Consider the following 25,265-nt stretch of genomic DNA (forward strand, 5'->3'; position numbering starts at 1 on the left):
CATGTTGGACTAATTCTGAGCATATCTGGGAATTACCACCCAGGTTCCTAACATAACTAAAGAAAGCCTTGTGATTATCCTTAGTGTCCTGTGCAATTTTTCTCTCGAAGCTGGCCTTAGACAATTTTATGAGTGCCCGTAGTTTTTTGCTAATACTTATCAGTGATGCCGTCCCTTTTTGGGATTTTGCTCTATCATTTAGTAGCTTCCTACTCCTATTGTATAGTTTGTTTATGGCTGGGGTCCACCAGACAGGACGTCTGCCTTTGGAGGATTGGGTCTTGGTTTTTTTGGGGATCGCATGATCCATGCATTCCTGAAGGTGTTCATAGAATGCGTTTATAAAGGATTCTGTGGTCTGGGCCGTATTTTCCACAGGCCCGGGGGCTTTGAAGGATTCCACCTCGGTTTTGAGGAGTGTGAAATTTGCTTTAGAGAAGTTTTTCACTGTGGTTTTCTGGGCAGGGGGTGGGGTCAGGATGTGAATATCCAGTGACATGAGTTTATGGTCTGATCTTACCAGTGAGGGATACACTTCTGGTCTGGAGCATAGAGTCCCCATGTTGGTGATGATCAGGTCCAGTATGTTTTCCCCTCTTGTGGGAGTGGTAACAAGTTGTTCCATAGCATTTGAGTTTATAAATTCTAGGAACCTTTGGGCTAGGGTGTTGGAGCTAGAGTAATGCTCCCAGTCTATGTTTGGGTAGTTGAAGTCACCCAATATAATGGTGTTTGGAGAGACCTTCATATTTTCCAGTGTTCTCATGAAGGCTGAGTGGGGTTCCTGGGTTTGGGAGGGTGGTCTGTAGCAGGCTATAAACTGGAAGGCAGTTTTACCCACTGTTAGTTGCACATGGATAATCTCTGATGCTTCGTGCTTTGCCACCAACCTGGAGGTGTGGGTATCTTTGATGAATATCGATACTCCCCCTCCTTTTGTGGTTCGGTCCAAGTTTTGGGGCCGAAAAGCATGGTATGAGGTATAACCTGGTAGAGCTGGGGTGCTCTCGGGAGCCCTGAACCAGGTTTCTGCGACTGCACAGATATTGATGTTCTCCATGCTAAGGAGAGTTTTGAGTGCGTGCATCTTGAGGTTTAGACTTCTGGCGTTGATTAGCATTACTCTTAGTTTCTTATCCCTTGTGATACCTATGGAGGTGGGTTTGTCTTTTGAGCCTTGCCTAAAAAAGGCACTATGGGGGTAGCAAGAGCCTTTGCCAATATCCGAAAGCCCAGGGGTGACAGGTGCAAGCCGTCCCTAGCGAAGCATCGTGGCTTGTCGAGCATATCATCCCAAGCTGACAGGCATTGGATCCCCTTTGAATGACACCAGTACTTAAACCAATTGTTGAAATTGATCATCTTGTCTTCATATTGTGGCATCATTCTTGGTGAGGGTAAGATGCTACTCAAGGTCAGGGTCATACCGGCCTGGGCTACATGCTCAGAGAGCTCCTTTATGTCTCTTTTCATGTAGTCCAGGGAGGTACGTCTCAGGTCATTCACACCAGCATGGACAATGACTGAGTCATATTTGTACTTGCCTTGGAGTGACCTGAGTGCTTGTGTTATGTGGCGGATCCTAGCGCCCGACAGGCTGCTCACCGTGACCCTCTCCTTGTTCAGCCTGGTGAGCGGGACGTCAGTGTGCCTGACGATAGAGTCACCTATTACAAGTGTATCAGGTGTGTTGTTTAGTCTTAAGGGCTGTGACTGTTCGGCATACTGGCTTTGTGAGATATGTGGTGCACGTGTTTTGTTTTGGTGTAGCGGTTGCTTGGGTGTCTGCTTTGGAGGTCTCTGCTGCTTAGGCAGATCTTTATTTAGAGCCTCCGAGTATGTTTTTGTGTGATTATGTGTTTCTTTAACAGGTAAGGATGGCCGTGGGGTTGAAATTGCAGTAATAGCTGTCTGGAAGGTAACTGTTATGAATGAATGAATCACAGTGATATTAATATATATTATATATATAAACTGTTTCATATATATATATATATATATATATATATATATATATATATATAAAATTTTATTTATTTTACATTTGTTGACTGGTCTAGTCCCACTCGATATATGTCCATTTTCAGTAGAGGCCCGGGGAGAAAAGCTCCACAAAACACACTATCAATTATACTATGTGCCATTTACAGATATGTTGCCATTCGTTACATTTCATTGCATTTCTGTAAACAGAATCAAGGTACATTTCAGATATGGTTAGCCATTCAAAGATATTTCTAATAACATTTTTTAATATAGGAACGCATACTCTCTACAGTTAACAGAAATGTAACTAGCTTATACAGGTATGGTGATTAGTGCCCAGAGATAAGTGAGGTAGTTGAGGTTAGCACAGGGGCATGACCAGTGTGATTTAAGGTATAGTTTCAGTTTGCCTTTAAATGGTGTTATCGAGGAAAGGGAAATCAGGTCACTGGGGAGTGAGTTCCAAGTTTTGCCCGCGGTATTGGAGAACAAGGAGTCACCAGCCATATTGTTAGTATTACCTATTTGTACAAGTAGTTTATTAGATGAGCGAAGGGTCTTGAAGTTATTATAGGGGGCGATAAGGTGTTTTAGTAGGTTGATACAGGATCTTGTGGGCAACTGTTAGTTGGTTGAATAGTAGTAGATATGGCAACTCTAGCCATCCTAGCTGCTTAAGATTATTACAGTGATGGGTTCCGAAGGCAGACCCAGTTGCAAATCTGGCAATATTATTGTAGGAGAGTGCAAGCTTATTCAGGTTGTTTTTACGTAGTTTAGTATATGTAGGTGAGGCATAGAGAAGGGTAGAGATTAAGTAGGTACGGGCAATGGTGGTCCTGGCTGGTGGAGTCAAAAAGGGTTTAATCCTGTATAGGAATCCTAATTTTTTATTGACTATTTTTATAGTACTGTTAACAACCTTACCTTTGATTCCCGTATTATCAGTTAGTACCCCCAAGAAGTTTAGTAGTAGAATCAGGAGATGTAATAGTACCATTGCTTGATGTCACAGTAAAGCTAAGTGGGGAGGCCCTACGGGTGGGAGTGAATAGTAGCAGTTTTGTTTTTTTGGGCTTCAGGATGAGACATTGTTGTAGAAGCCATTTCTCGACTGTATTAAACATGTTTTGGGTTAGGGACTGTAGGTCAGCTGGAGAAGTGGTAGAGCATATTAATGTGGAATCATCCACGTATTGGATACAAGTAGCTTGAGGTATAACAGAATATAGGTCATCTATAAAAATAGAGAATAGGAGGGGGCCTAATATAGAGCCTTGAGGGACACCAAGGGCAATTGGGAGGTGGGAGGATAAGTTGTTCTCCCATAGGACAGCCTGCTGTCTGTTGTCTAAGTAGGATTGGAACCATTGGATAGCCAGTTTGTCTAGAGACAGCTTTTTGAGTATGTTTATGAGTAAGTGGTGGTTAACAATATTGAAGGCTTTCGAAAGATCAATAAAGAGGGCTGAGGATAGAGTGTCGTTGTTGCAGTTTTTATTAATACAGTCAGAGAAAGATAAGAGAGCAGAGGTGGTGCTATGAAATGGCCTAAAACCATGTTGGCAGTTGGCTAGTAAGTTGTTTTCTATTAGGTGGTTTAACAGCTGTTTATGAATGCATTTCTCCATGATTTTTGCCACTGGAGATAATATGGCTATAGGTCTTTAGTTTAATAATTTGTTGGAGTTACCACCCTTATGTAAGGGGATAATGTGTGATATTTTCCAGAATGATGGGATAGTTCCTTCAGTAATAGTTCTATTAATCAGGATGGAAATTGGGTAGGCTATGGCTTTTGCAGCTTTTTGCAGGTATTCTGCAGGTAGTAGATCTGCAGAGAGAATGGTAGCTTTAAGCTTTTGTATAAGGGTGCAGACAAGGGATGAAGGAACAGGTTGAAAGTTAAATGATGGGGGTGTGTTAGTGATGGAGGTGGTTGATGATGAGGTGTCAGGGGATAGCTGATTGGCAAGAGATTGAATAGTCTCTGTGAAGAAAGTGTTAAAGGTATTGGCTATTTGCTTGGGACTATCGTGATCAGAGCCTAAAGGGATGGGTGTGACTGAACGACCTGAGTGTAAGAGCTTATTGATGCCTGACAGGAATTTTTGTGGTTTGTTTTGCTGAGTTTGTTGAAGCTCAAAGTAAAAGTTTCTTTTGTCCAACAATATGGCTTTTTCTGTTTCATTTCTTAGCTGTCTAAACTTTAATTTATCTGCAGGATTTTAGTAGAACACCAGTTGGCCCAGAGTTTGTTTCTAAGGAGGATTTTTTGTTTGGTAGCTTTTGAGAGCCATGATGCTGGCTTAATCCCGGCTTTAATTGTACATGTTGGTGCATGGTAATCTAAAATGGCAAGGAATTTAGAATTAAAGTATTTTACTGCTTCGTTTAGAGGAAGGTTTTTCAGGGGTGACCAATCACATGCCAAAAGTTATTTATGAAAGCAGTCACAGTTAAAATTCTTGTTGGTCCTTATTGTCCTATAGGTGGTTGGGCTTGGAATGTCATCTGATTATGAAGGTGAGTGAATGGTCGCTTATATCTTCAGGGAGGGTCCCTATTTTGTAAGTTTGGTGATGACTATTTGTGAGACTCCAATCTAAGGTGCTGTCCTTGTTATTAAGTTTATTGGTCCTTGTAGGGGATGTAATGGTTTGAGTAAAACCATATAGGTTAATATGAGTAGGCGGCTGTTCAGAGGTACAGCTTCTCCAGTTGATATTAAAGTCGCCAAGTACTATGGGTTCTTGCGGGTGGGTATTAGAAAGCCAAGTAAGGATATTCTCTAGGGTGTTAAGAGTTATTACCTGGGGGAAGATAAACACAGATGATGTAGATGAATTTACGTTTATTAAGATGCAATTTGGAAATAAGGATTTCAGCCTTACTCGTTAGTGGAGGTTTAGAGTCTGTAGGGGTCACCTGTAATCCAGATTTGTATAGAATAGCTACTCCCCCACCCTTCTTATCTTTACGGTCTAGTCTCAAGATATTGTATCTGGGTGGAATAACCTCATTGTCTTGCATTGCTTTTTTGAGCCATGTTTCAGTGAGACATAGAATGTCAAATGAATGTACATCCATGTGAGCATGTTGGTGGGCAACTTTATTATTTATGCTCCAAATATTAAGATGAGCTATCAAGAGTGAGTTAGAGGGTCTGGTGAGCAATTGTGTGTTAGCAGGAGTTGGGGTGTGGGGCTCTATAGTTGTGGTAGAGTTTGGTCCGGGATTTGGGTGGATATCACCATCTATTAAGGGGTGGACTTGTATTCTCATTGTAAGTTTTAAGAGTTTACATATTAGGTTGTGGAATTTCCTAGCTCTTGGACTATAGAATTTGATGTGAGTCAATCTGTGATACTTAGCTGGTAGGTAGTTATGTTGTGCTGGGTGTATTTGTATGGCTAAGAGGGACTTCAAGTATTGATGTGGAGGTTTGCCTTATGAAGTAATGAAATCCTAGGCAGTTAAGACATTCATAGAATGTAAGTAGGTAAGGTATAGAAAGGAAAGGTAGGAGTGAGATTAAAAGTAGGAACTTCAGGAATGGTGAGGTAGATGTAGGTAGCATAATGGAGGTATTATATATAGGTTAATGTATAGGGATAAGTTCTGACTGTAGTCTATGTTAAATACCAGTGGGATGTGGGTTATATCACTTTAAAGAGGTGGAGCCTGTAATTGGTTCTCTGGATGGGGGTGTGGTTAGGAAGTATAAATGTAGAAGTACTGGGGGCAGAGTAGGGGAACGGACTGAGCCCGCAGGGAGAACAGAGCGGGTAGAGCCAGTGAAGGACTAAGCACTATGAGAACAATCAGTGGAGTACTGACTGCTAAGGTAAGTTTAGGAGGAGATGGTGGGCAGGGTAGATTGAGTGATGTACAGTAAAAAGTTGAAGGACAGAGTGGGACTGCAGGAAAGAGAAGTATAGGAAATACTGGATGCCTAAGAGTTGTATATTAAGATAGTAAAGTATATGTTCAAGGAGATTAGTCCTAGGAAACGGGTGCCACCTAGTAGGCAATAGGTTATATTGCAAATGTGGCTACTTGTAGGGGCTAGCAGGTCTAGAAGTAAAAGGAGGGAAAAACAGGAGAAATATATGCAGAGGCTATAAGAGGGGAAGGTGTGGTAGTTGGGAGAAGGCTTTGGCTGCTGGCTGTCCTGGTTAGGGAGTGAACGTTAAAACCTGCAATGTACTTTCTTTTATTATTTTAAACAAATCTATTCATTACACACAATGTTCTCTTAAACATATTTTCTTGTTTCCTTGAGGGAATGATGCTCAGGGAGAAGTTTGGCTCTATCCTTAGCTTAGGGAAGAGACAGAAGTTGTTAGGTAAATATAAGGTTCTTGGTCATCGGATAGGGCAATTTCCCAAACCCTAGAACAGGACAGGCAGGTTGGAGAGCTGGGTACATAAAGGAGAACAGAAAACAAATTGGTAAAGTAAACAGTAGGTTGGACACACTCCGTAAATAACAGCTAAAGACAGTGGATATATAAACCCATTAGCCAGGCAAAAGTAGTTACTTTTCTGAATGTAATTAATAGCTAATAAAGTTAAAAATGCTAGGCAGATGCAGTTCTCCAGTCTAACAATACTCATTAGATTCAGATAAACTCAGTGTATCCACAGCTATACAGTTCTTAAAAACACAGCAGAACACTTCCAGGTGCTGATTATAGGTGCCTAAAATGAGCAAGGAGATAGTGCTTTCCATGCATCGCGTTTCAACAGTTTTAATGCACTAAGGCAGTCTAGCTAGTTCAGCATGTAGTTTTAATGCACTAGAGCATTAAAGCACTTTAGTTAGTTCAGCATGTGGCCTCACAGAATTTTTTATGACCTACAAAGCAGCTTTTCTTGATAGAATTGTACTAATTTTACATGTATGCAGTCTCAATACATTACTACATTAAAGCATTCTAACTAGTACAGTGTATGGCCCTATAGCATTGGACATGGATATTAAAACAACTGATTTAGCTTAAATTTTAACATAGACGACGTGTGGAGACCAGGATACAGAAATGCTAGTCAAATGTAGTGTTTACTGTGTAAAATAGGCCATAAACAGCATTAACGGTCTGTAGATAAACAAAGTCAAATAGTGTGCAATCAAGTTAACAGACGCGCTAAGCTGACCTGGCATGTACTGTGTAAAGTCGGATTATTGCCGAAGTTTTAGTTTATGTATAACAAATTAAGTAACTGTGGGCCCCTCACAGTTGTTATAGGGTCCATTTAACCAAATTCCACTTGTATGGAGTCACGCTAACAAAATGCTAATCCAACGCAGTGTTTACTGTGTAAAAGGGATTGATATAGCTACTCTAAATTGTATTTTAACAGTATCCAGCGCGTACACATTCTACAATTACAGAAACGCTATTTTAATATGTCACTTTTAGTTTAAGATAGAACAGTTGCATTTGTTCATATATTAGCAAATATTCACTATAATATAGCTACTTTAAATTGTATTTTAACAGTATCCAGTGTGTACACATTCTGCAATTCCAGAAATGCTATTCTAACATGGCACTTGCAGTTTAAGATAGAACAAATACATTAGTTCATATATTAGCAAATATTCAAAGCATATGTGGTTTACAATTACTGGCACACTACCTTAAGAAGGCGTTTTCAGTTTGAGAGAACAGCTTCTTTAGTTTTTGTTTTAGCAATAATTCCACATTTAAGCAGTCTACATTGCAGAATCGCTAGTCTGACCTGGCGTCTTCTGTTTCAAATAGGACAGCTTCTTTAGTATGTGTCTTAATGTTCCAGGTGTATGCAATTTACATTACAGGAATGCTACACTAATCTTATGGTGATTTCTGTTTAAAATAGGACCATTACACCCTGAAGTGGCAACGGAACTTCCCTCAGGTATAGACAGTAGAGCGTATCTGTTTCACGTGCTACACACAATACACAAGTCGCCATTAACAGTGATAATGAGGGTAGCACAACATTCGTTATATAATTATAGTATTTGGCTGTAAAGAAACCCTTGCTATCACATTTGTAGGTAACATGTAGTTATTTAAACAAAATATTGTAACAATTCATTACTTACACAAGGTATGGCACCGGAGCCAGGGACGCACAGCAGCCTAGAGTTAGTCCAAGCAATAAAGATGGCGCCACATGGGGCTAGGGTTATTTATGAGGAAGATGAGGAAGTAAGGTGGGAGGGGGTGGAGATTAGTAGGTGAGGGTAGGTACAGACAGGATGTGACTGGTACTATGCTCAGGTAGGATATGCTGGAAGGAGATAATGCCTATCCTGTTTCTAGTATCTAGTTCAGTCTGACTTGAGAAAGGGGGGAGGGTGGAGAGCAGAAAGAGCAGAAACAGAGAATAAACAGGGTAATGGGCAAGATAGTCCTAGCTGGGAAGAATGGGGAGAGATGGATAGTAGGATAGGACGCAGGGTCCGAGCTAGTGAAGGACTATGAGAACAATCAGTGGAGTGCTGACTGCTAAGGTAAGTTTAGGAGGAGATAGTGGGCAGGATAGATTGAGTGATGTACAGTAAAAAGTTGAAGGACAGAGTGGGACTGCATGAAAGATAAGTATAGGAAATACTGGATGCCTGAGAGTTATATGTTAAGATAGTAAGGTATATGTTCAAGGAGATAGTCCTAGGAAAAGGGTGCCACCTCGTGGGCAATAAGATATATTGCAAACGTGGATACTTGAATGGGCTAGCAGGTCTAGAAGTAAAAGGAGGGGGAAAAACAGGAGAAATATATGCAGAGGCTATAAGAGGGGAAGGTGTGGTAGTTGGGAGAAGAGAAGGCTTTGGTTGCTGGCTGTCCTGGCTAGGGAGTGAACGTTAAAATCTGCAATGTGCTTTCTTTTATTATTTTAAACAAATCTATTCATTACACACAATGGTCTAGTAAATATACTTTCTTGTTTCCTTGAGGGAATGATGCTCAGGTTGAAGTTTGGCTCTGTCCTTAGCTTAGGGAAGAGACAGTAGTTGTTAGGTAAATATAAGGTTCTTGGTCGTCAAACAATACTTCCACCTATAAAACACCAGTAAACCACACTCAAAGCTACAACAATACTAACATGACTATAACTATACTCCAGTCACAACTAAAATTCCCTATCTGCTTCTTACTTTTATTCCTTCTCATTGCCACCTACTTCCTAACCTCCTATGAACACCCATTTCTTTTTCTCTCTCACTTCCCTCAAAACATACCAGTACACCTACAACATCCACACCTTCCTCCTTCTTACATACCTCCTCACAATCCAATTACCTACTTGCCAAATACCACAGACTATTACACTGCAAACTACTAAGAACAAAAATAAAGAAATCACTTGACACCTTCCAAAAACATAAACTTGAAAACTATCTCACTCTACTCCATCTACTACAAGATGGTGATATACACCCCAACCCAGGCCCTCAAGCTACTACTATCAATACACACACAAATCATATCAACCCCTTCTCTCCTTCATCCACTACACCCTCTAACTTATTAACTTTGGCCCATCTCAACATACGTAGCATCTGTAACAAAATTAGTCAACTCCATGCCCTATTAGAAGTTCACAAATTTGATATACTATGCTTATCAGAAACTTGGCTAAAACCTTCAATTAAAGACATTGAAATTACCCCACCTGGATATAACATTTTAGACTAGATCGCCTCCAGGAAGGGAGGTGGAGTAGCTATTCTATATAAAACAAACCTGAAGCTTACTCTTCTTGACCTTACCTTCACTCAAAACAATAATGCTGAAATAATCTGCTCCAAAATTCAAATTAACACTACTAAAGCTATAAATATAATCTGTGCATATCTCCCCCCTGGAAATAACATCCCTACTTTAGAGCAACTTCTTGAACAACTCTCCAATAACCTCCCTCAAGAAACACTGTTCCTTGGGGACTTTAACATTGATTGGAAATCTTGTAACAATGCTAACCCTACTTCCCATATAAACCTTTATGGTTTCAAACAACTAATTGATAGTCCCACTAGAATAAATAATAAGAGCAAAAAAGAAACCACCTTAGACTGGATTCTTACAAACTCGCCCCTACAAACCTACCAAACTGGCATCCTTCCTGATGACCTTAGCGATCACTCCCTCACCTATGTCATTAGAGCTAAAACTAATGTTAACTTACCTACCTCTCACAGAACACTATATTCAAAAAAACAATTCAATCCTGAACAGTTTCAAACTGAACTGTCACTATATAACTGGACCCCTCTTAAACACCTCTCACTGAACAATGCTGTTGAAAATTTCAACTCAGCATTCCTTGCAATCTTAAATCAACATGCCCCAAGTCGTACCATTAGAACAAAGACCAAAACAGCACCTTGGCTAACCTCTAATACTAAACAAAAAATTAAACTCAGAAATAAAGCTTGGAAAAGATGGCGCTCCTCTAGAAACCCAACAGATCATCAAACCTTTAGAGAGCTCAGAAACAATACCAAAAAAGCCATCCTTACAGATAAGAAAAATTACTACTTTGAACTTCAGCAAACCACCAAAAAACAACCAAAAAAGTTCTGGTCTACCATCAATAATCTACTCACCCCAGGCAAAGTAGTTACACCACACCCACAGAATTTAGACCCTGATAATCCCTCTTTAATTGCCAATAACTTCAATACCTTCTTCACTACCTCCATACAAAGTCTAGCCAACCACTTATCTCCTGATTCATCCCAACTCCTCTTAAGTAACATCAACAACTCCCTTCTTCCCTTTCAATTTCAACCCATATCCACCTCCTACATACAATCTCTCTTACAAAAACTTAAACCAACCACCCCCTCAGCAGATAAGCTTCCTGCTGAATTCCTTCAAGTAGCAGCTAAAGCTATTGCCTACCCTGTTTCTATCCTAATAAACCGATCTATAAATGAAAGTACTTTTCCAGCAATCTGGAAGATATCACACATTATACCCTTACACAATTATACCCTTACACAAAGGAGGTAAATCCACTGACCTCTCTAACTATCGCCCTATAGCACTATTATCTCCTCTAGCCAAAATCATGGAAAAATGTATACACAAACAACTACTTAACCATCTCCTTCATAACAACCTACTAGCTAACACTCAGCATGGATTTAGACCTTCACATAGTACTACCACTGCACTACTTTCATTTACCAACACTATCAACTCTAACCGCAACAACAACAAACTAACCTCGGCTCTTTTCCTAGACCTGTCAAAAGCCTTCAACATGGTCAACCACACACTTCTTCTACACATATTAAAATCCCTTGAATTGGTTTCCTCTTCCTTATCCTGGTTCTCATCCTATCTTGAAAACCGACAACAAGCAGTACTCTGGAAAAATTCTCTATCTACTCTACTGCCTATCTCTTTAGGAGTACCTCAAGGATCTATACTAGGCCCACTCCTATTCTCCATTTTTATTAATGATCTCCAGTCATCTATCCAAAACACAACCTGCATACAATATGCAGATGATTTTACCATTATATGCACAGCTTCCACTCAATCCGAACTCCAGTCACTGACACAATCTACCTTTTCAATAGTCGAACAGTGGTTCTCAAAAAGATGTCTTCTCCTGAACCCCAAGAAAACAAAACTGTTACTATTCACACCTACCCACAAATCTTCTCAACTTAACTTCACTGTTACTGCAAGTGACAACTCCGTTATCTCCCCTGATTCTACTACCAAGCTGCTAGGTGTTACTATTGATAATAATCTTAACTATGATTACCACATCAATAACACCATAAAAGCAGTTAATAAAAAGATTGGTTCACTGTACAGAATTAAACCCTTCCTTACACCAGAAGCACGGACCACCTTAGCACAATCACATCTTATCTCTACACTAATGTATGCTTCTTCTATTTACACTAATCTCTCTAAAAGCAACCTAAAGAAACTGACTACATCCTACCACAATATAGCTCGCTACAGCATCCCAGTATAGAACTCACCACTGTCTTAACTTAAAACACTTACACTGGTTAGAACTTCCTAACAAGCTTATATATCAACAACTCTTAATAACACATAACATTCTATATCAACCATTAAAGACACCTGCTCTTAATAACCTCCTGATCCCTTATAATAACTTGAAACAGCTGCGCCGAAAAGCTACAGGTCAACACAACTAGAATTACAAATTCAGCAGGTAACTGCCTTTTCTCCAACTCAGTAGGCAAAATATGGAATAACCTCCCCTCACACATCACCTCTCTAGCCTCCTTTCATCTTTTCAAAAAACAACTTCTTTTATATCTGAACAACTTTTGGCTCTGTTCCTGTACAAATCCAGACTAATCTACTTTTTTCTTTCCACTATCATATTCCCAGAATTCTAAATTGCAATCTTTCTCTGGGATATCAAAGGACTTAATAACTGTACTGCTAAAAAAAACAAAAAAAAAAAAACAAATGTCCTTTACAACTAAGTATATACAGTTTAAAATATGTAATATCCCATCCTCACATAATTGTACTGTAAAGAATTACTGTCTCTCTCAATATGTGGATAGTACTATGTCTTTTTATTATTTGACCTAGACTAAGATGTAAGCATTGTTGCTCAATGTCTGTAACACAGGTAATTATTGTAAATGTTTAATTTTTATAACCTTGTTTTATTCTTGGAGCTTTTCTCCCCGGGCCTCCACTGAAAATGGAAATTATCCAGTTGGACTAGCCCGGTCAACAAATGTAAAATAAAATAAAATAAAATAAATAAAATAAAAACAGGGCAGTTTCCCATACCCTAGTACAGGACAGGCAGGTTGGAGAGAGAAGGTATGGACACTGGAGCCAGGGACGCACAGCAGCCGAGAGTTAGTCCAAGAAATAAAGATGTTTACTTGGTTGATAAAATAAACAAATGAATATTGTTAGAAAAGATTTCTTTCTGAATTTCTTTGCTTAGAAAGTAGCTGGTGTAGAAATTAATTTTCAAAGAAAAGAAGAAGAAGAAAAACATAACATTAAGAATGTAGAAATGATGTTCTCAAGAGAAATGGCCTGGTAGCAATCTTATATTTTATACCAGTCATTGCCTGTTCCTGTGTAGTTATTTGCATTATGGAGTTAACTACATTGCCGAAGGGATTATCTGCGGATAAAGATGACCTAGGCGTTTTTTGGTCTGAGCAATAATGAGCAACATGATTAGGGATCTTCCCCAAATAGTGGGACTTCAGGTTGTGAAAATCATTTCCAACACTTAACAAATCTATGCGCACCTTAAGGACCAATGTTTGGCATGCCAAACTATTCAAGGCCTATATAGCCAAGAATTTGGTTCCTAGAGGTTTGAGGGTTCAGTTACAACCCATGGTGGCTAAAATGGATGTTGAATTAATGGAAGAATGGGCTAAGACCCAACAACAAGCCTCCATGGGTTTTGTTAAGGTTCTATTGGACTATTATTAAAGGACAATTGAGTCCAAAATGATAGAACTTGTGAAGCTGTGTGAAACAGCTCAGTCTTTCCAGGGGGAACCAACATATCAGATATGTATAGATAAGTTATCCAAAGACCTGATTAATCTGGAACAATAGTTGAAAGAAAAAAGGTTAAAAAATACCAAAGGGATATTACTGACTATGAGAGAGGAACCCAGTCTTCTAGGGTAAATTAACAAGTCAGATTTAATGATACCATCAGAATGGGGGGGGCAAACATAAGAGACAGAGATCCATTTTGAAGCGGTCCAGTTCATTTAGCTCCAATAATGAAACATCGGGGGATGAAACTTCATCCAACACGGATCTTGATATACAGCACCAAGGGGACTCACCCCTTTCTAAGAGGTCCCACCCTTTAAATCAAGGCAGGTTAGTGGGGGGGGTAGAAAACATAAGAAAACACAAGAAAAACAAGCCAGATGGGGCATTAATGGAACTTATGACTCAGACATAATTGTTTTGAACAATGTTTTAAAAATTTCCAGCGTACAATTGACAGATGTTGAAATAAAGATACTAAATAAAGGACTAAATTTCATTCCTGTTTTTTTGTGCCGGAAGATCAGTTGGCACAAGATGTAATGGCATTCTGCAGGTTGTTAAATTTAAGGATTTTCTTTAAGGATTCAGATGGTGATGTTAAGCAGGAGAAATTCATATATCATAAGTCTAAGTTTAATGCACCTATGCACCCTAATGTGCATATGTTTCAGACATCAGTTCTTAAGAACTTGCATTATAACTATAAGGAAGTTATACCCAAACCCAATAATCTCTCAAAGATAGAACAGGAGGCTCTAATGGGTTTGGTTAACAATAAAGACCTTGTTATATTGGCAGCAGACGTGGGGGGGGGGCAGTGGTGGTCATGAACTGGGAACAATACAACAATGAGGCTCTAAGGCAACTGGGAGATGTGAGGTACTATATGAAGATGTCTTTGGATCCCTCCCATAGATTTAGGGCAGAAATCAAGTCCTTTTTGATGGAGGCCATGGAAGAAGGTATTATTTCTGAGCAAGAATGTAAACATCTAACTATACAAGATCCTTCTAGCCAATGCATCTATTTTCTCCCAAAAATTCATAAGGATGCTGAGCATCCTCCGGGAGGCCCATTGTTTCATGAAGGGGATCAATTACTGAACCCCTATCACAATATCTAACTGTAAAACATAAGCCTTTACTTCAATGGGTTTGATCTAGACTTTGTGACACCACTGAATTCCTCCAGATCATAGCAGAGAACCAATTGGAACCAGGTTGACTACTATGCACCCTAGATGTATCCGCCCTCTATACAAATATACCTCATGAGGCGGGTTTGGAGGTCCTTGAACACTGGCTTAGAAGGTCTGAACTATATAGACCAGGGATGAATATGTTCATCATTAGGCTTGCTGAATATAGCCTTACTAAGAATGTTTTCTTTTATGGGGACCAATGTTTTTGGCAAGTGAAGGGGATGGCGATGGGGGCATCTTTTGCCCCCATTTATGCTGATTTATTCATGGCATATGTGGAGGAATGTATTGTATATGATCCACTTCATAACATCTATCTAAATGAAACTGATATCTGGAGAAGATTCCTAGACAACTGCTGGATGGTATAGAGAAGTGATGAGTTGTATTTGAGGGAATTTGTCAACTACCTAAATGAAAATAAATGGGGTTTGGAGTTTACAGCTACTTTTCATCTAGAGCACTTCACGTTTTTGGATGTGCTGGTCAGCAGGAATGCTGATCATACTTTAACCACCCAAGTATATAGGAAGTACCCACAGTACAACTCCCTGCTCCATGCCTCCAGCTTTCACCCTCCACATATATGCAAGAATATCCCTAGGTCCCAATATTTACATATGAAGAGGAGCCTGATGACTTCAAACACTATAGGGATGACCTCACCATCAGATTCCGCAATAGAGGGTATCCTATGGGCCATGTCTTAAGGGCACGCAACTGGGTATCAAAAATGAATAGACAGGATAAGCTTAAGTACAAAGTTAAATCAACCAATAAAAATCCCAATCTTCTCTATATTACCTCAGTTTATTTAGATAAATGTCTTATTGTGTTGGCTAATGTCATTTAATATACAGTAGATAACCAGTTATTTTTTCTTCTGTCATGACAGGATGATATAGGCAATTTATGTTAAATGTTTGTATAATGTTTTTCATTTTCTTTCATTGTATACTGTTTTTTTGTCATTGTTGTTAACATTTAAATCTGAAAATGGAATAAAATATAAGTTGGAAAAAAAATCCCAATCTTCGACTCTTGACTACTTATGGCCATAATACTGACGTCTTATTGGATATAGTTCAGAGACATTGGAACATTCTAAGGGCAGATGACTTTTTAGCATCTATTCTAAAAGAAAGATGTCAGTTCTCCTTTAAGAGAGGCAGGAATATGAATTCCCAATTGAGTCATAATAAACATAGTCATCAGTCTAACAGGGATAGGGCCCAGAAGACCATAATTGGTGATTTGTTGACAGGATGTGTGCCTTGCGGGCATTGCACACACTGCAAGTCCATTATTAAAACTAAGGAACTTAACAAGTACCAACACTGGAGAAGTGTATAATATAACATTTTTTGCCAATTGAGGGGCGAACTGGCTTATATATTTGGCAACCTGCACATGCCATGCTTTTTACGTTGGACAGACATGCAGACCCCTGCACATACGTATCTCCGAACATCTAAGTGGCCTTAGGAATAGGAAACCCACGAGTGCCCTATACAAACATACCATCAACCATCCAAATGCAATTTTCAGATTCACCATTATTGATAAAATATCAGGAAATAGGACAAATAAAAGGAGGTTGGCATTGTCTTTTGGACTCTAAAGAAAAAAAAGTGGATCATCAAATTAGGTGCTTTATTTTCACCTGGATTGAATGAATACTTATAAGCAATTAACCGATGACGTGGCTTATTAGTATTACCATTAGGTATTTAAGCACAGTGTTTTATGATTTCAGATAGTACTGAAGAAGGCTGATAAATGTTGTTAAGTGGAAACCGGTCTGTTTGTGTGCTTTTCACAATAAATTGCTTTACAGCTCGTCACGGTCTGCTGGCTGTTTATTTGGATTTCTGGTAGCGATCTTCTCAGGATAGAATTTAGGAGTTATATCAACATAAGAATGTGGAAAGCAGCTGTTTCACTTTGGAGGTGACCAGCCTTTATCCAAGATATGTTGACACAATGTAGCTCTGTTTTTGTGTATTTTATTTTATTTTATTTTTATCTGATGTATTTGAATGTACCATTTTAAAAGGTGTTATGTCTGTCAGGTAGGAACTTAGGGCTTTCAGCCCATGCCTGAAACTCAGTAGATCATTGTGTTAATACAGACACACACACACACACACATACATATATATATATATATATATATATATATATATATATATATATATATATATGTACAATATGTGTGTGTGTGTGTGTGTGTATGTATGTATATACACATACGTATATGTAGATATACTTGTATATTTATAGTGTGTGTGCACTGCAGCACCACACGTGCATATATTTTTGAAATCAGTGAAAGCATACAGTTTAATTTCATTTTCTTTTTTATTTTATTTGCAGGGTATGACATCCCAGTGGACCATCTTTGGTTATATATTAAGAACTTTGAGACAGTTTCACCTTGTGACACCAAAGGAGGAATGATGGTGCAGCAAATACTGGTTCCTGGTACCAGAACCAGCAGTAAGTATGAGATAATTGTTTGGGTTTTCCCAGTTGTAGTTTAAGTTAATTTCATTGGGGATGGGCACAGGATGGAGATGGCTGACAAGGTATAGATGTATCAGCCCTTCAAAAATCTGAAAGCATCCCAATTTGATGCAGAGCATTGGCCTTGGGCAGGTAAGGGCTTTTCAAAAATGTACAGAATCTAATCATCATTTGTTGACTTTTGGCTGCAGTTTTTTGTACCCTTTTTACATGTTTACCTTCCTTTCTTATTTGGGGTGGACATGATAATTAGAAGTAACAACTGTTGAAGCTTAATGGTACTTGAAATCTGTTGATTTAAATCTGCTAAATTGTAAAGTTAACCTGAAGTGCAGCTTTTGGTCCCTTGAAGGATGAAGGTGTCTTATGGCAATAAGAAATGGAGTTTGTTAGGGAACTGGAGGTTTTTAAACTTTAAGTTAAGAGCTGGAATATGGCGGTCATACTGATTTACGGCCATCAAGTAGAAAATCAAGACAAATAAATGTTGTGGCAGTGACAGTTTGAAAATAGTGAACTGAAATGAGGAATATACCAGAGCTGTTTAGAATGTCTGGAAGTGATTGGAGTAAGGATGAAAAGTTGTTTTTCAGGATGAACATAACGGCCTGAGCCTCATAAATAAAACATATCTGAGATATGAGGAAGACAGTGGAGCTGGCAAAACAAAATGAGCACATCGAAAACCAACTAATAGGAATGGAGAGTAAGGAAGGAGATGAAAGTTGAGGTTATTTAAAGTCTTGGAAAGTGAAGAGGGAACATATTTGATGCATTCTGTGAAAATCACGATGGCAGAATGAAGAGAGTTTACAGTGGACTCTGTGATGCCCCTGCACTGGCCCAGTAATCAAGGAGCCTCAATCCTCACCACTGGCAGCAGTGGGGAACATCCATACTGGGAGGATGACAGGTGCACACACAGTAAAGTGCAATTTCCCTTAAGAGCACACATAGATCACAGTCAAGTCTGGGGCTGGTTTTCTCCTTCTTTCTCCAGATCCCAAATAATATTCCCCAGTATCACAGCTAGCGAGTTGAGATCTCAGCTGAGTGGCCAAGCTAAGACCTCCAGCACCCACCCTGTTCATCCAGTGCTCCGTTTCCCTGCCCAAGTAGCTGACACGTACACACACACACCCGGGAAAGGCTGGCACAGGTTTACTAGCGATGTCCCCTTTTGCCCAGACTCTAAGGTAGTTATCACTGCCACCAGCCAGCTCTTTATCAGCTACTTTAAGGACCTAACTAAGTTTGCCCAATCCTACTGTGTAATGTTACTGTTAATACAAGTGGTAGTTTGACCAAGTGCAAGGCTATTAGGAGTGGCCCATAGTGTCACCAAGTAAATGTGCAAGTACTCTCAGAACTTAAATATCTCCAGACAGATCAGCCATAATGATAGGCTTCCATATATTTAGTAATAAATAATAAAAGAACAAGAAAATACTCAGTAAATAATCAGTTACATCAGAGTTCAAAATCACAAGAAATATTTAAAACAACATTGCAGGACAGTCTCAAATAAATAAAGAAAATATCTAAGGTATACTTTACTGTATTCCTGTTTGAATCTAAAAGAGTTACTATGCCCTAAAAACTTACTTACAGAACAACAAGCAGGCAGAAGTGGTGAATGGATATTTCTAGGTCAAATACAAAGTGCCCCCCCCTCTCTCGCTCTCAGTGTTCTTAAATTAATATCTCAAATATTGCTGCAGGTATACTTGCAGGATGACATTACTTTTGTCATCTGACTATTCCAGGTGAAAACCCCCATTGCTAGAAACTGCCAGCATTTTAGCATCTCCCTGTAAAAAATACGTATCTCTCAGATCTTTGCAACTGGTGGAAGACATAAAACAATAAAGCACTTACAAAACAATGCAGAAGGCACCCTAGTTCTAGGCATCCTGCCCTCTTGCTGCATTGAAACTAAGTTTTATGGCACAATCATAAAACAATTTAATTTCAGCTATTTGGCAAGTTAACCCTATGTGTTCAAGTTCCCATTGTTAAAATATATACATTTACATGGATCTATGTTACATTATCGAAGTTTCAGAACTCCGAACACCATATGGTCGACACCATATGATCGAAGCACTGAAATTTCGGAAATGTAAAAAAAATGAAATAAAAAAACAAAAAAAAAAAAAAAAAACAAATGTAACTGCTGTAAGCAGGGGGCCAAGCTCACCCCCACTTGGGATCACCACCCCCTCTCTTAATATACCAACTCCGAGATCGCACTTTAACGGAGTAAGGTGCAGAAAGGGAAGGTTTCCCCTTCCTACATTGTAGCATGATCTCGGAGTTGGTATATTTAAGTAGCGGGGGTGTGGGGGTGCAGGGGGGCATGTCCCCCTGATTACAGCAGTTAATTTTATTTATTTTTTTACATTTTCAAAGTTTCAGTACTTCGATCATATGGTGTCGACCAAATGATGTTCTAAGTTCTGCAACTTCGATAATAGGTTCATAGGTTCATAGGTGGATACTAGGCTATCTGCCCTAGGGCATTTATAAGCCTAGCCAGAGTGTATTTGGCTTCTGCCTCCCTATTAGATTAGCCTACTGTGCCTCTGTAAAGTAGGTCACAGAAGGTACCCTTTTAAGATTAGTTTACTGTGCCTCTGTCTAGCAGGGACACAGAAGAGATCCCAGGGGTGAATTTGCGATTTCCCATCCACGCGTCCAGATTTCGCTTGAAGAGGGTCAGCGAGGGGCGATGTCAAACATGAATTGGGATTCTATTCCAGAGTGAGGGGAGCCTCTGGGAAATGAATCTGTCCCTCCAGCATGTCCTATTTATTTATGTGCTGAGGTTTAGGTCCCTGGAGCGTGTAGCTGTAAGAGACTTGGATTTTTTGAGGTGGAGCATGTCCATTAATTCTGGGTTTGACATGGCTTTGTACATCAGGCATAGATCGCCTCTGAGTAGGCGGTAAGCAACTGAGTAGAGCTGGAGTTTCTTTAGTCGAGCTGCATAGGACATCTGTTTGTAGCACATGATCCTCTTGGTGAGGTACTTTTGGGGTCTCTCCAGTTGCTGCAGGTATCCGGTAAGGTACATCCCAAAAGGGGCATTGTATTCAATTATGGGCCTGATGAGTGACGAGTAGAGGGGCACAATGACCTCTCTTGATCTAGATGCTAACCCTTTCATGATAAGGTGGGCTATATAGAAGGTCTTTCTAACCACTTTGGCAACGTGATTATCAAAGGAGAGATTACTATCTACGTTGGTCCCCAAATCTCTAATTACATCTTCCGTACTTAATGGATTACCACCTATGTGGTAATTTGTGGGCACCTTGTTTTTCCCAAAGGAGATGACTATGCACTTTTTAGCATTTAGCTTGAGGCAGTGGCTCTGGCACCAAGCATCCATCTCTGTGAGACCCTTTTGGAGGATGCTTGTGTCAGCTGGAGATTCGATTATGGCCCCTAGTTTGCAGTCATCTGCAAACTTTGTCAGCCATAACCCTCCCGTGTTAGCCTGAACCTCAGAGAAGTATATACCAAACAAGAGAAGTCCCAGAACTGAGCCCTGTGGGACGCCACTTGTAACTGGTTTGGATTCGGACATGGCACCTGCGATTCTGACCATGTGGGTTCTATGTCTGAGCCAGTTTGCAACCCATCTTATGATATAGGGGTTGATATTTAAGCTGGTAAGCTTATTTATGATGCCCGAGTGGGGTATTGTGTCGAAGGCTTTTGCAAGGTCCAGGTAGGCTGTGTGGACGACATTGCCCTCATCTATGGCTTTGGTAACTGTTTCAAAGAAATCAACTAGGTTTAAGAGGCAAGATCTGCCCTTAACAAAGCCGAATTGGGTAGGGTCCAGTGTCTGGAGGCTCCCAATGTCTTTGTTTATGGGTTCCATGATAATACGCTCCATAGCTTTACAGACCAGACTAGTCAGGCTTATGGGGCGATAGTTTCTGGGGTCCGTTGTGGCACCACCTTTGTGGAGTGGGACCACTGTAGCTGTACGCCATTCTTTGGGTACATAATGTAATATAGACCCCATTTACACAGGTACAATAGTTTATATACATTTCTGTTCTAATCCAGCAGGGTGTACTGTGGTCACACATCTAGGCTCAGTACTGTAGAAACCCTATTCTACACACACTTCTGTACCAGCAGTTTAATATACACATAACATACGGTTCTAATACATTTGTAAGACAAGCATATGAATCATGTTGATATTCACAAATGACATATAATTATTTACAAAATTCCAGACAGCTGGCCTGGTAGTATTTCCCTTTGTCACAGACTCATTGGGGAGAATGTCTTGCAAATAATGGACATTGAAGTTCGACGCGAGTTATGTAAGCCAACAGTGCCAAGATTTCTGGCATGCTGTGGTGGTTTTGGCAACCTGGTAGAAGGCTAACACTGGATGGGAGACCTGTATATGTTGAACATGACTATTCATGGGGTACTTTAAATCATCAGTTTTGATTAGTTGAAGCAATATAGGGACAGAAGCAGAGAAACCTGTGGTATAAACTCACTTCATGCTATTTTAAAAGTGTTTTGGACTGGTAGGTATGAACTTCAGAGAATCTGGATGAAGCAGTTATGCAAATAAAAGAACTGCAGGCTGAGCAGGAAAAGATGAACACTGTTAAGCTGTGAGATATTGATGTCAGTAATGAAAGAGATGATGAACTGGGTGAGAAAATGGATCAGAATGATAAGGCAAACATTAATAAGTATGACCCTTTGAATCAAACAGATTGAAAGGTATGATGGGTCTGCTTGATTTGTATGAACCAAGTAACCTAAAGAGGGACTTTAAAAAAATAAGCTAGCTAAAATGTTTTACCAGTGTAATACTGATAAAAAAAATAACATTTGGCTTACGTGCCTGGTTAGTGATTTTTTTTTCTCATGTAATATTTAAAAGTTCTACTTTTGAAATTAATTAGGGATACTACACAGCTATATAGACATATACAGATTGGTCATTATACATATACACACAGTTAAACATTTCCATATTAATGTTATGTTGTGTATTAAGATAAATAAGAGTAATGCCGATCAGGCGCAGGTGTTCATATGGTTTAAGATATTTTAATGATGCACTATTCATATATTACATACCATGACGAACTATTAACCTGATGTGAAGAGGTTAATTAAGTGCTAATTAGGCCTGGTAAGCGTGCAGTGTGTTATGATTCATTAAGTGTCAGAGTGTTGGCATTGATTGAGTGGTAGAGTGATTGATTATTAGTAGAATAGCATAGTCCTGTGATGTCCCTGGTGGGCATGCAGTGTGCTGTGATTCATTGGGTTCCTATTAGAAGAGCAAATGCTTAAAATAGTGAATGCTGTTCTATCAAACTTTAAAACCCGAAACCGCAAAATGTTGAAGGCATGGAACAGTGATTTTTTTTCCCCCAGGGAAAAAAAATCGCTAGGCCATTCTCAGGACTTTGCTGTTTTCTCCACTGTGGTGCAATCTCGGAGTTGGTATTTTTAAGTTGGGGGTGTAGTAGGCACAGCTCCCCACATTGGGGGCTGTGGGGGGCTCCCCACTTTATCTTGTTTGTATAGTGCTTTTTTTGTTTTTGGATTAGCAATTTTTTTCCCTGGAAAAAAAATTGCTGATCCAAGCCTTCAACATTTTCAAGTTTTGGGTTTTTCAGTTTGATAGAAGAGAGTTCGCTATTTTAATCGTTCACTCTTCTAATATAGACCCAGTTCATTACATGTCATAGAGTGTTGTCATTGATTGATTTCATTATTAGTAGAATGGTGAAGTTGTGTGATATCCCTGGTGGACATGCAGTGTGTTATGATTCATTACATGTCCTGGATTGTTGTCACTGATTGATTATTAGTTGAATGGTGAGGTTGTGTGATGTTCTTGGTGAGCATGCAGTGTGTTATGATTCATTACATGTCATGGAGTGTTTCACTGATTGATTATTAGTTGAATGGCAAAGTTGTGTGATGTCCCTGGTAGGTATGCAGTGTGTTATGATTCATTACATGTCACAGAGTGTTGTCACTGATTGATTGATTAGTTGAATGGTGAAGTTGTGTGATGTCCCTGGTAGGTATGCAGTGTGTTATGATTCATTACATGCCATAGAGTGTTGTCATTGATTGAGTGATTAGTTGATTGGTGAAGCTGTGTGATGTCCCTGGTAGGTATGCAGTTTATGATTCATTATATGTCATAGTGTTGTCATTGATTGATTATTAGTTGAATGGTTAAGTTGTGTGATGTCCTTGGTAGGTATGCAGTGTGCTATGATTCATTACCTGTCACAGAGTGTTATCCTTGATTGATTGATTAGTTGAATGGTGAAGCTGTGTGATGTGTAAGGTTTATACTACTCATGCTGGTTTTGCATTACTTTGTTGTACTGGGAAAGGTTTAAGGAATAGTGAGAGAAAGCAATGCTGAGCCTCCTTAGCTTCAGCTAAAGCTTATTTTAGTGCTTAGAACTAAACGCTTTACAAAAACTACTAACTCAAACAATATTACAGAAACAACAAAGACTAGAGTAAAAATACAATAAAAGAAGGATAAATATAGTACAGCAAAATCATCTTAGTGGAAATATCCGAGCAAATAAAAAAAAAATTAAAACCAGACAGGTGCAGTAAGCACCTGCCATCATTGTTAGGAGCTGTACCTGTGCAGGAGGTGGCATCTCCATCCTTCAGTGGTTATGTTGGTTATTACCAGGAATGTATATTGTGCTTTATTTAGCTGAGCAGGGTGGCCACATTAAATGTACTTTAAATATGAGATGAAAAAAGTTAATAACACCCCCTATTCCCTTGTTGGCCATTCCGACAGGTAGATGAGATGTTGTCTTCTCTGAAAAAGGACCATGGTATGGACTTGTGTACTGTATAAGTATAATCTCAGTAATCACTGTAATAAACACTACAGAAATACACCGTTTTGGGTTGTTGTGTATCGATAAAGACTTCCCTTGGGACTGAGTTATAAACATGATATTGATACAGGAGGATTTCTTTTTAGTTTTTATTCCTTGAAAGTAAAGTGAATTACTGTTCTATAATGGAGGAAACCTGAAAAAACTGGACACCAATATATTTATTCATTTGTTGTCCCTTAGGTTATGAACTTTCTCAAGCAATGGGACAAAATGTTTCCCCAGTCAAACTTTTTCCTGTAAACAAATGCAGATCTTTTGGTGGAAAGGTTACGGGGCACCATATTAATGAAAAAGGGATCCCATTATCATCATTAACATCTTTTTAGAGCACCACATTAATGAAAAAGAGATCCCATTATCATCATTGACATCTTTTTTAGAACACCACATTAATGAAAAAGGGATCCCATTAGCATCTTTTTAGAGCACCACATTAATGAAAAAAGGATCCGATCCCATTATCATCATTAACATATTTTTTAGAGCACCACATTAGTGAAAAAGGGATCCCATTATCATCATTAACATCTTTTTTAGAGCACCACATTAATGAAAATGGGATCTCATTATCATCAACATCTTTTTTAGAGCAGCACATTAGTGAAAAATGGATCCCATTATCATTATTAACATCTTTTTTAGAGCACCACATTAATGAAAAAGGGATCCCATTATCATCATTAACATCTTTTTAGAGCACCACATTAATGAAAAAGGGATCCCATTATCATCATTAACATCTTTTTAGAGCACCACATTAATGAAAAAGGGATCCCATTGTCATCACTAACATCATTTTTAGAGCACCACATTAATGAAAAAGGGATCCCGTTATCATCATTAACATCTTTTTAGAGCATCACATTAATGAAAAAGGGATCCCATTATTATCATTAACATCTTTTAGAGCACCACATTAATGAAAAAGGGATCCCATTATCATCATTAACATCTTTTTAGAGCACCACATTAATGAAAAAGGGATCCCATTATCATCATTAACATCTTTTTAGAGCACCACATTAGTGAAAAAGGGATCCCATTATCATC

The 25,265-nt window shown here is 39.1% G+C and overlaps 1 protein-coding gene across 1 annotated transcript in view; it reads left to right on the forward strand.

The window, feature by feature from the left end:
* The window catches only part of LOC122797939 (zinc finger protein 883-like), a 182,428-nt gene that overhangs the window by 115,962 nt on the left and 41,201 nt on the right, over window positions 1–25,265 (forward strand). Inside the window, exon 3 of the mRNA XM_044066458.1 lies at window positions 17,116–17,238. Within this exon, the coding sequence (XP_043922393.1) occupies window positions 17,116–17,238 (123 nt within the window). The remainder of the gene's footprint in view (window positions 1–17,115; window positions 17,239–25,265) is intronic.

Source organism: Protopterus annectens, chromosome 3.part1 (genome assembly GCF_019279795.1).
Source record: "Protopterus annectens isolate FY-2018-M chromosome 3.part1, PAN1.0, whole genome shotgun sequence".
Classification (NCBI taxonomy): domain Eukaryota; kingdom Metazoa; phylum Chordata; order Ceratodontiformes; family Protopteridae; genus Protopterus; species Protopterus annectens.